Below are 12,491 nucleotides of genomic sequence, written 5' to 3'. Positions count from 1 at the left end.
TGTCTGTACTACTTCTTGTTGAAGCTGTGCTATTGCCTTGGTACACACTAGGTTTCCCCTAACATGCTTTATTCATCTGTAATACTGTTTTTAAACATAATGCCCTCAGCCACTAGTAGAGACACTGTGTTCTCAATCTCCTGCATGACAGAGGGTTGAATATGCTACTTACCAGTATGCATCTGTTCTTGGCATGTAGGGCTGCTGACATTCATATCTGTGCATAGATCGCCGCCTAGTGTTGGGTCCGGATGTTTGCACGTTGTTGTCCTGGAAGAGTCTTCGAAGTATCACGAGATAGGTGACTCCTCCCCTGGACCACAGTGCGCATGGGCATCCTCTCCATCCTTAGATTGTTTTTCGCCATTGTGGCAGTGATGGAGTAGATACAGTAAGTGATGACCATGGTATACAGTAATTCTGAGTGCTGCAGCCACTACAGGCGCCGGGGAGGAGGGTGGGCGATATGAATGTCAGCAGCCCTACATGCCAATAACAGATGCATACTGGTAAGTAGCATATTCAGTTCGAGGCATGTGCTGAATTCATATCTGTGCATAGAATATATAGCAGTACCTCCATTAGCGGCGGCTACCTGTGCCAGCTGCAGCAGTCTGAAAAAGAGTTTTGAGAACAGCCTGTCCTACAGCTGCCTGCTGTTTTGAGTGTACATCTACACAGTAGTGTTTGGTAAATGTATGTATAGTGGACCATGTGGCTGCTCTACATATTTCCTGTAAAGGAATGTTTCCTAGGAAAGCCATGGACGCCCCTAACTTTCGTGTTGAGTGGGCTCGTGGGGGAATCGTTAATGTGCGTTTAGCTTTTTGATAGCAAATTTGAATACATTTAACGATCCATCTGGCTATACCTGCTTTGGAAATGGCGTTGCCCTTGTGTTGTGGAGAAAAGGCAACGAAAAGTTGTTTTGTTTTCCTAAAGTCCTTAGTTCTGTCTATATAGTACATGAGGGCCCTCTTTACATCTAGTGTATGGAGCATTCTCTCAGCGACATTTTGTGGATTTTGAAAGAAAACAGGCAGTTCAATAGTTTGATTCATGTGGAACTGCGATATCACTTTGGGCATGAATTTTGGGTTGGTACGTAGTACAACCCTGTTTGTGTGAACCTGTATGAATGGCTCTTGAATGGTTAGTGCCTGGAGTTCACTAACTCTTCTTAACGAAGTGATTGCTACTAGGAAAGCTACTTTCCAGGTGAGGAATTGAATCTCACATGAATGGAGAGGTTCAAAGGGTGGACCCATTAATCTGGTGAGGACCAAATTGAGGTTCCACACCGGTGCCGGTGGGTGTCTTGGGGGAATTACTCGTTTGAGTCCCTCCAAGAAGGCTTTGATGGCAGGCACTCTGAATAAAGAGAGGTGCTGCCTGTTTTGGAGATAGGCTGCTATCGCGGTTAAATGGATACGTATTGAGTTGTATGCCAGATTGCATCGGTATAGGTGTAAGAGGTAACAGATGATGTTTTGAATGGATGCATCCAGCGGGTTAATGTCATTGTTGTTGCAGTAAATGACAAACCTCTTCCATTTAGCCGCATAGCAAGCTCTGGTTGTGGGTCTTTTGGCCTCCTTGATGATATTCATACATTCTGGAGGCAGGTTCAGGTAGCCAAACTCTAAGACCTCAGGAGCCAGATTGCCAGGTTCAGCTGTTGTGGATCTGGGTGCTGAATCTCGCCATGGTTCTGCGTTAAAAGTGCGGGTTTGATCCGCAGCCTTTGATGCGGCACCACGGAAAGTTCTAGAAAGGTGGTGTACCATGGTTGGCGCGCCCATGTGGGAGCAACTAGGATGAGTGTTAGTGAGTGCTGTCACAGTTTGCGTGCCACTAGCGGTATCAATGGCGCTGGGGGAAAAGCGTACGCAAATCTGCCGGACCAGTTCATCCATATCGCATTGCCCTGAGACTGCGGGTGTGGGAACCTGGCGGCAAAGCTTTGGCATTTTGCGTTTTCATTTGTGGCGAATAGGTCTATCTCTGGATGACCCCACTGCTGGAAGTACGGTTGGAGTACTGACGGATGTAGCTCCCACTCGTGCATCTGGTGGCTGTGTCTGCTGAGCAGATCCGCCATCTGGTTGTCCTTGCCCGGGAGGTGTTCCGCCATGAGGAATATGTTCCTCTGAATGGCCCACTTCCACATGCTCTGAGCCAGATGAGACAACTGTGGAGAGTGTGTTCCTCCCTGTTTCTGTATGTAGTACATGGCAGTCATGTTGTCCGTCCGGATCAACACGACTTTGTTGCACAAGTGTACTTTGAATGCCTTCATGGCTAGGAAGATTGCCATCAGTTCTAGAACGTTGATGTGCATCTTCTTTTGTTGCATAGTCCATAGTCCCTGCACTGTGTAAGTGAGTACATGAGCTCCCCAACCCTGGAGAGAGGCGTCCGCCGTCAGTATTATTTGCGGAACAGGCTCTTGGAACGGTCGGTCCTTGCAAAGGTTTTGTGGATTCCACCAATGCAGAGAGTTGTATGCCTGACTGCTCACCAACACTAGGTCTTTTAATTGTCCGTGAGCCTGATTCCACTGACGTGCTAAGCACTCCTGAAGCGGACGCATATGTAGTCTCGCGTGCGGGACTATGAAAATGCAGGAGGCCATCATGCCTATCAACTGCATGAACACTCGCGCAGGAAGGGAGTGTTGAGGTTTGAACTTGGAGATCAGCAGTTGCATGCTGTTGATCCTCACTAAATTTGGCTGAGCTGTGGCTGCCAGAGTGTTTATGGTGGCGCCCAGGTACTGTCGTACGTGTGCGGGTTGGAGATGTGATTTTGGGTAATTTAGTGAGAATCCCAGACTGTGAAGAAGGTGAATGGTTCGGGACATGTGGCTGGCACATTGCTGGGCTGACTTTGCCTGAACAAGCCAGTCGTCCAGGTAAGGGAAGACGTGAATGTGTTGTCTCCGTAGATGTGCAGCCACTGTTGCTAGGCACTTGGTAAAGACCCTGGGTGCCGTTGTTACTCCGAAGGGGAGAACTTTGAACTGATAGTGATGCCCCTGAATAGTGAACCTGAGATATTTCCTGTGTGATGGGTGTATGGGTATGTGGAAATACGTATCTTTTAGGTCCAGTGTGGCTAGGAAGTCTCCCTGACTGAGTAGCGGGAGAACCTGCTGTAGGGTGAGCATATGGAAATGCTCTGAGAGAATGTAGTGGTTGAGGGGTCTGAGGTCTAGTATAGGTCTGAGCGACCCGTCCTTTTTTGGGATTAAGAAGTACAGAGAGTACACCCCTGTCCCCTGTTGGTCGACGGGCACGACCTCTATTGCACCTTTTTGCAGCATACTTAGCACTTCCTGCCGCAATAATGCCAAGTGCTCTACGGACATAGGACGGAGCTTTGGCGTTATGTTGGGTGGAGTGAACGTTAATTCGAGACAGTAACCGTGCTGGATAATGTCTCTGACCCACCTGTCTGTGGTGATGGTTTTCCATGTTGACAGGAACTGTTGGGAGTCTCCCCCCGACAGGTGTTATGTGGTCGGGGGGCAGGGAGAGGGCGTCACTGTTTGTTTTTTGGGGAGGACCTGGTGTTGCCGTAACCACGTCCCCTGCCCTTTGTGCTGGAGCCACGATATCCACCTCTGTTGGTTTTATCATAGGTACTCTGTGTGCCCCCTTTAGTGTACTGCTGTGACCCCTGACCTCTAGCTGCTCCTCTATTTCCGGGGCGACGAAAGGAGCCACTACGAAACTGCTGCGTCTGCAGAGCCCCCATTGATTTCGCAGTGTCCGTGTCTTTTTTAATTTTCTCGAGGGTAGTGTCAACTTCAGGGCCAAATAAAAAGTCTGGGTTGACCGGTTGATTTAAGATATTGTTCTGAATCTCCGGCTTGAAGCCTGAGATTCTCAACCATGCGTGCCTCCTCAACATGACGCTTGTGTTGATTGCCATAGCCGCTGTGTCTGCTGCATCCAGTGCGCACTAGATGGATGCATTGGTAAGGAGTTGTCCCTCTCTGATGAGGAGCTCCGCTGCCTCTTTATATTCATCTGGCAAATGTTGGAGTAGTGATTCTAATGTGTCGTAGTGGGACCTATCATAACGGGCCAGGAGTGCCTGTGTGTTGGCAATGCGCCAGATGTTTGCTGCTTGCGCTGCAATCCGTTTGCCTGATGTCTCCAGCACTTTGGACTCCTTGTCTGGGGGAGGAGCATCACCTGTTTGTGAGTGGGCTCTTTTGCGAGCATTAGCAACAACCATGGAGTCCAAAGGTAACTGACCCCTAATGTACATAGGGTCTCCGGGTGCAGGCTTGTATTTTTTTTCAATCCTGGGGTTTAGCACCCGTGCCCTGGTTGTTTCTTTAAAAATGTCTTTTGCAGGTTTGAGAACTCCTTTTAACATGGGCAGAGTCTTGACAGTTTTTTCGGAAGAGGCGAAAGTGTCCACCAAGAAGTCTTCTTCGACAGTGTCAGAATGGAGTTCTACTCCATGATTGGCAGCAGCCCGTTCTATGAGGGCATTAAAGGCAGCAGTGTCCTCTGTGGGAGATGTCTTTATGTTATACAGCTGCGTGTCATGGGTATCTGGTGCGGTACCCTGGTCAGTGGGGTCCTCCCATGCCTGATCTGGGTCTTGCAATTGATCATCAGGATCGATATCCCCAGGGTAGGTGGCATCATCCCCTACATAGTCCTCTCCTGCGTCTGCCTCTGAAGGCGTAGGAGAAAAGGACGGTGGATCCTGATGGAAGGGTTGAAAGTGTTCATGAAGCACTGGCTCTGACCCTGCCGGCAATTTGTGTTTGAGAGGAATTTTGTAGGAGTCCAATCCCCTCTCTGGCGTGATTTTCCTTTTGCGGAGCATCAACCTACCAGTGATGGCGTCGATAAATTGTGGCTGGAAAGGCTCGAAATCTGTGTGTCCAGTGGATGGGGACTGTGTCCGGCGGACACGTGTCCGAATCTCGAACAGTTTCGGCGCCGTGGGCGGCGGCAACCCAAACGCGATGTTGGTCGGCGCCGAGGGTGCTTTCGAAGCCTTGTGCGTGTCGGGAGCCGACGTAGAGTGGAGGGCTGCCCGTTCTCTGATGCGTTGCAACGATGCCGAGACCTGTTGCACGGTGAACGCAGATGTCTCCTTGGAAGCGATCGGCACCTTGGAGGTAGGCGTCGAAGCGGCATCCGACTTCTTTGCAGTCATGGGGTCATCGATCCGAAGGGAGGTATCGACGCTCGTCGGAGTCGATGACTTGGCAGGCGCCGCCGTCGACGCAGACAGGGTGGCCACCTTGACCTTGGTGGTTTGGGCTGATGTCTTCGGCGGCCGAGGCGCTTTGTGGGGACCGAGGGCCTTCTGCTTTGGCTCGGCACCCGTATCCGCTGGGGTGAGCTCGGCACCGAAATCCCTTTTTGCGCGGTCGGAGCCGATGACCTTTGCCGGCGTCGAAGGAGTGGAGGGCTTCGAGGCCTTCGAGCCGATCACAACCAGTTTCACTTTCGGTTTCGACGGGACTGGTGCGACGGGTGGTTTCGGTTTCGCTGAAGGGAATCCAGTCGTCTTTGATAATAATGGCTCTTGCGAAATGTTCGAGGCCGGGCCCGGAGGCGGGGCCGAAGAACCGTGAGATTGATCTTGGGTAAGGCCCGAAGGCGATCCCTCGACCTGAGCCTTATGACGACGTATGTTTTCGGCCTCCGTATCGACGGGTTGGCCTAGCTCCTCGCTGGAGCTATCTTCCTCGGCCCCAAGGGCCTCATCGTAGTCTCCTACCTCTTCGACGACTTCTTCTCCCTGAAAGATCACCTCATCGTCGTCTTCCGATCGGGAGTCGTGTTCGGAAGCGGGGCTGGAGTCTACGTCTTCCACACTCTCGGCGTCCTCGTCTTCGGTGCTAAAGATGTTGGCCGGGGCAGGCGCCGATTGCTGCGCCTCCAATCTCGCTGCCTGTCGATTCCGGAGAGTCTTCTTCGAGCGGAATCGGGCACAGGCCATACATTTCGACTCATCGTGATCCGGTGAGAGACATTTGTTGCATACCGGGTGGACTTTGATGTGTGGGTATTTCGCGTGGCATAAAGGACACCTTTTGAAGGGAGTCCTCAATTCCATCGTCGATCGAAGTTCGATGGTCGGACCAAGTGGATCCGACAAGCTCGAAGAAGGTGCTAAAGCACTAAAGAAACTAGTCGATACCGAACGGGAACAGTACCGACGATAACTAAAGGCCTTTTGGCCTTAAACAGAATTTTCCTAACTTGAGCTAAGATAAGCACATCCGAACCCAATGGCGGAAAAAAACAATCTAAGGATGGAGAGGATGCCCATGCGCACTGTGGTACAGGGGAGGAGTCACCTATCTCGTGATACTTCGAAGACTCTTCCAGGACAACAATGTGCAATCATCCGGACTCAACACTAGGCGGCGATCTATGCACAGATATGAATTCAGCAGCCCACATACCTCGAACTTGGACAATCCCCGAAAGGGAACAGGTTCTCGCTTATTTACGCCGCCACGGGGTCCAGGTGGCCTTCCTTCAGAAGATGCAACTGGCTCCCGGACGGGACTGTAGGTACGCATCCTCCTAGAGTACGCATCGCTATTTCTAGCACTATAGTTCCTATTCACATGGGGTGAGCATCTTGATACACAGCAGTCTCGCCTTTCAGTTGATACGGACTGCCTCGGACCTCGCTGGTCGAGACTTGCTTGAATGGGAGAGTTGGCAAGTCGAACAGTCTTACTAGTCAACGTATATGCACCAAACACCGACTCCCCCGATTTCTTTGCTGTCTTATCTTCCCAAATCAGCCAATACAAGACTGACTAGATTATATATGGCGGCGACCTGAACCTTACTCGGCAACCAGAGCTTGATTCCACTGGCTCAACAGCTATTTCCAAACCTTTTTCTTTACAGGCCTTCACTGACACTCTTGATACATTTTATTTGACAGACGCATGGCAGCATAAATTTCAGAGACAGTGCGAGTATACTTTCTACTCTGACCCGCACAGCGTGTGGACTCAAATTGATTATTGGTACATGTCCCAAGGTGATCTTCTATGGTTACACACTGTTGTAAACTTCCCCCACACACTGTTGGATCATGCTCCTGTGATACTCACATTACACATACCAGTACAGGTTCCTGTGGTTCGACAATGGCTACTTCCTTTTAACGCACTACACAACACAGTCTTTCGCTCGGACGTTTGTGAGGCTATTATTGAATTTGTTTTCCATTAACATTGGTTCTGTTGAAAGTCCCTCTACACTGTAGGAGGCCTTCAAGGCCTATGCGAGAGGAGTGTGTGTATCGAAGCATGCAGGGGTAACCACGTGCCAACCTTGCAAAAATAGAAGACAAGCTGCGGGCACTAGACTCTACTGACGGGGGTGTTTTACATGCCCATCAGCTCCACAATAGATCAAAATTAATGTACGAGTTCCACTACCTCGCCCAACATGAGGGTGCCTTTCTGGGAAAATACACAACAGCTCGTTGGTATGTTGAGGGTGAACACCCTGGACAAACACTGGCTTGCCTGCTTTGTCCCCCTTACCATGCCACATTTGTAACTCACTTGCGGCGACCGGATAACCCGGATGTCACTGATGACGCTTCCATCCTGGCAGATTTGACTGATTATTATAAGACACTTTACACATCTCGCCTGGGTGCTGGTGAAGAGGTACTGACCAACTATTTGTCTGAAATCGCCATGGTGTGGCTCAAAGCCTGCCAACAGCAATTCCTTGCATCCCCCACCACAAGTGGGAAGTCTCACAGGCCATTGAGGACTTGATCAGATCCACGGCTCCTAGCTCAGATTGGCTCAATGGCGACTTTTACAAAGCCTATCAACAGCTTTTGGTCCCTCATTTATTAGATATGTATACTGAATCTCTTGAACGTGATTCTTTACCGCCTACGCTGCGAGAATCTGTCATTACATTCCTACTTAAGCCCAACAATCCTCCTTTCCACTGCTCCTCATACCGTCTATTATCCTTTATAAATTTCAACACTAAAATACTAGGCAAGGTTTTAGCTACCCGCCTTTTTCTATTAATGGATCGTATAATTTCCCCCATGCAATCTGACTTTGTACCACACCGTTCCACTTCAATTAACCGTTGCACTTTATTTGCAGTTATCAACCAAATATCCCCCACCGTTCCCTCGATAGTTGCACTATTAGATGCCGAAAAGGCATTTGAGTCACTCGAATGGCCCTTCCCCATGCAACACTAACAAAACTGGGAATGCCCAACAGCTTTCACAAACTAATTAGTCTGCTACACCAAGACTGATTGGCCTGCTGTGCCTGAATGCTACACTCACTGAACCCTTCTCTTTAAGGCGTGGTACCCGACAAGGTTGCCCACTTTCTCCCCTGTTATTTATAATTGCCGTGGACCCTTTAGTTCGCCATTTGCAGGAAAAACATCTGCATAGGGGCCTTAGATTTCCACATGGGACACTATTAGCTTCCCTTTATGTGGACGACAATCTTGTTTGTCCATGACCCCGCAGTCAAATTACCTACACTTGTGTGCAAGGTGCAGCGATTCAGGATTTTCTCTGGTCTGCATATTAACTGGAGTAAGTCCGAGTTATTCCCACTCATGGATGCTTCCATGTCTTGTGACCTTGAGTTCCTCCTTCAGTGGTGCACAGATTCGTCCAGCTATTTGTGCATTCATATCCACAGGGAGCACTCAAAAGGTATCCATCGCAACTATGGGCCTGCTTTAGCAAAACTTGAAACACAGGTGGAAAAGTGGATTAGACTCCAGTTGGGCTTGGTTGGGCATATAGCAAACATTTAAATGGTTGTGTTACCTCACTTTCTTTACTTTTAAAAAAATATTCCCAGTGCCCTCCTCAACAGCTTTTTGACCTGTCTGTGTGGGTTACTCATTCGACTTATATGGGCTGGCTCCCGGCCTCGCATCTGCTGGGAAGTCCTTACACTCCCATATGATCGCTGCGGATTTGGAGTCCCGGACCGCCAACTTTATTTCTACGTAGCCCAAGCACATTATACTTATTACTGGTATCACCCAGATGCTCGGTTACCATTCATTAAACCGGAAAGAGCACAACTACCACATCATCCACTTGCAACCATATTGCCCCAAGGACTCCCCTGCGTGCCCAATACAATACAGACATTTGCAACTACTAGTTGGGCCTGGTTTACACTTTTACGCTATTTTGGTGGGGATGCACTCTATTCCCCGCAGATCCCACTCAAACAAACCTTGGCTCCCACTCACTCATGAGCAACTAGTACAGTGCACTCTCAGTGACCACGAATTTCAGGTCGGGCGACCTGTTTATAGATGGTGTGCTCAAGCCTAGCTCTATAATGACAAAGGAAGGACAATCGTCGCCTATGAATAGATTCACATTCCATCTAATGCACAGCACATTACAGGCTGTGCTGCCTGCTTACCTGACCGAACACCAAGATTTCCTGCCATTTACATCAATGATTGCGTCCTACAACAAAAGTCATCTGGTCTCTAAACTATAACATATTTTCTTGCAATTAAAGCCTGTCGGAGCAGAGAGAGCCAGGGCTGCGAGGGAACAGGACTTGGGTACTATTTCAGCCAAGATTTGGTATTACTGCAGCATGCAGACCAAACTCGTTTCAGGTTATCACCGGCATAAGATATTACATTATAAATATCTCCACAGAGTTTACACTACCCATGACACGCTGGCAAAATTTGACCCTATCAGATACCATAGGTGCCCAAAATGTCAGGTGGATCATACAGACTTCTCCCACTTGACATGGACTTGTGTGATAACATCCTTTTGGAAGGACATTTTTTCTACTCTGTCTCTTATGATCGAGTGACCACTTTCTCCTGACCCTCTTATGGCTTTATTGGGGTATGGTAAGTCATTACCACTGGGACTACGTCTTTATACTATGCACTACTTTTAGCTAAACAACAAATTTCCCTTCATTGGGGAACTCGCACCCCCCCCCCACACCAAAGCCTGCCCCCTCCAAACCCCCTCCAAACCCCCCACCCCGACCGGGGGCCAGTCTGGCTGGAAGACCTTTCCTTCTATGACATTAATTGTGAATTCTATGCTTCTTCATAGTCAGTCAAATCCAGGCCTAAAAATATTTGGAAGCCACAGTGGGATTATTTGTTGTCTGTTTGATTCTATGGATGATGAAACAACAGATTGACTATATGTTCTTTTTGCCATTTGTAATATTGGTTATTCCTTTGTATCTTTTTATGGTGCCTATGTTTTTTATTGCATATTTTGAGGTATGACATGTCTTTTATAAACTCCTCTTCATCTACGACTCTTGTTTATCGTACGCATCCTTTTTTTTCTTTGAGTAACCTGCTGTACCACATATGTGAACATTATTTTACAACTCCCACAATTGGCTTCAGTGTATGTACTTGTTAAAAAATGATCAAATTAAAAAATAAAATAAAATGGATGAGAAGCTCTGCCAAGAAAATCATACAGATTCTTTGAATGATGCCACCTCCTAGACACTGTAGGAGGGAAACCTGCTCAACTGCAAACACAGAGTGGAAGCCTGTTGGGGAACTTGCATGCACTCATACACACACCAACCAGTTGGGTCTGCAACATGGGAAATTACGAAGGACCTGGTTTAGATCTAGGCGGATGGGTTACTCCATCACAATGGTGACGGATATCCTGTTCGCCGAAAAATAAATCCCACAGGATATAATGGGATTGATATTTCGGCAGACGGAGTAACCCATCCGCCGAGATCTAATTCAGGTCCTAAGTGCCAGGTTGATGTTGTGTTTCAGGAAATGTGCTGTCTAGCCAACTGTATGGATAAACAAATAGGTGGGAAAGAAGAACAGTAGTAGAAGTCAAAACCATTCGAGTGTGGGACTGCAGAAAAGAGTGAAAGTGAGCAAGACATGCGAGTATATATATATATATATATGCGTGTGTGTGTGACTGTGCTTGTGTGCGTGTGTGACTGTGCTTGTGTGCGTGTGTGACTGTGCTTGTGTGTGTGACTGTGTATGTGTGTGAGACTGTGTGTGTGAGAGAGAGAGTGTGAGTGGCTTGGTATATGTCACTGGTACTGCTTCATGGTGGACAACCCCTGAGATTTGGGACCACCATTTGTATCTGGTGGGCCCCAGGAATACCATACTGTGAGCACTTTGGCTCACTGTGGCCAATCTGGGAAAATAATGGCCATATTGTGGTATGGTGTCCAATCCCGCATAATGATGACCTTGGGAAAAGGGTGATATTTTGGCAAAACTGTAAAAATGTTTTGCAACTCTGGCATTTCAGTCACCGTCTTTGGCATGTGATGATGCATGAAATTGGAGGAATAACCTGCCCACGTGTGGAAGTTGTATATATGAGTTTATGGTGAAAATTACAAATTAATGTTCTAGGGATAAATGTAGTCCTTGTAAAATAGTTTTTGAGGCATTTTTTAATAATTACATGCTTTGTGGAGGGCAGGGATTGAGACTGAGTCATGGATACACAGTTCTGATATAGATTCCTTGGTGACAGAGAGAACTTGCTGCTACATCGGGTATTTCTCTTCTCACATGACAGAATTTTATATTGATAAAGCTGGTTATGATCCACTGGTCATTACTGGTTATCCTTCATTGGGTGGGGACTATTGAGATCTTGTCTGATGTGCTCACTATTGTGAACACAACTTTTAGTAGCTCAGGCCAATTTTCATTAATCAGAAGTAGTTTCATCATAGCAAAGGTTGCACAATCTTGCCACACTAAAGACGGCCATACAATGATATCATGACAAGATGCTTTGTCAATTTATTTTGCTGCTTACTGCGAAGTCTTGAAATATTATCAAACTTCTTTCTCTGAAGCCAATTTTCACATAACTCAAACTAATGCTTAAACACATATATGCAATGTATGCAATATTGTATTGTTTCAAAGTAAACTACTGTTTAAAAATGCATTAAAAAAACATTTATGTTTACCTGCTTGGTCCTGCGCTGAGAATCTGGCGATAGATTGTTATATGTATAATGAGCTTGAGTTATGCCACAAAACAGGACCGCTACGACGCCTACAAATGAAATTCAAAATTCATTAGCAATACATCACCTGTAACAAATGGAAAAAAAGTTTTCTTTTCTCAATAAATGTAAATGTCCTGTATCTCTTAATGTCACATCACCCCTTACACCCTGCTTATTATCTAACCTGATCATAAACAAGGCTTCTAATTTTTTTTATATATATATTTTTTCACAAATACAAACATAAAAATATGAATTTCGCAGGACGTATTATTTTTAAAAGGGGGGACAAATAGGCGTTCATTTGAGTGAGTCTAAATGCTATTACATGACAGCCACGAAGCCAGGACGATATACGTTTCTTAGTGCTTGTCTAGCTTTATGTTCCTTTATAGATTTTATGTCCCTTTTAGCATAACTATCAGAGAAGGATTAATAA

At 47.1% G+C, this 12,491-nt stretch overlaps 1 protein-coding gene across 1 annotated transcript in view; it reads right to left on the bottom strand.

The window, feature by feature from the left end:
• Nucleotides 1-12,491, bottom strand: part of SLC9A6 (solute carrier family 9 member A6) — a 259,674-nt gene that overhangs the window by 100,758 nt on the left and 146,425 nt on the right. The window contains exon 9 of the mRNA XM_085607924.1: nt 12,011-12,099. Coding sequence (XP_085464050.1) covers nt 12,011-12,099 — 89 coding nt within the window. The remainder of the gene's footprint in view (nt 1-12,010; nt 12,100-12,491) is intronic.

The sequence above is a fragment of the Triturus cristatus genome, chromosome 5_2 (genome assembly GCF_964204655.1).
Source record: "Triturus cristatus chromosome 5_2, aTriCri1.1, whole genome shotgun sequence".
Taxonomy (NCBI): domain Eukaryota; kingdom Metazoa; phylum Chordata; class Amphibia; order Caudata; family Salamandridae; genus Triturus; species Triturus cristatus.
This window is presented reverse-complemented; position numbering and strand designations above follow the sequence as displayed.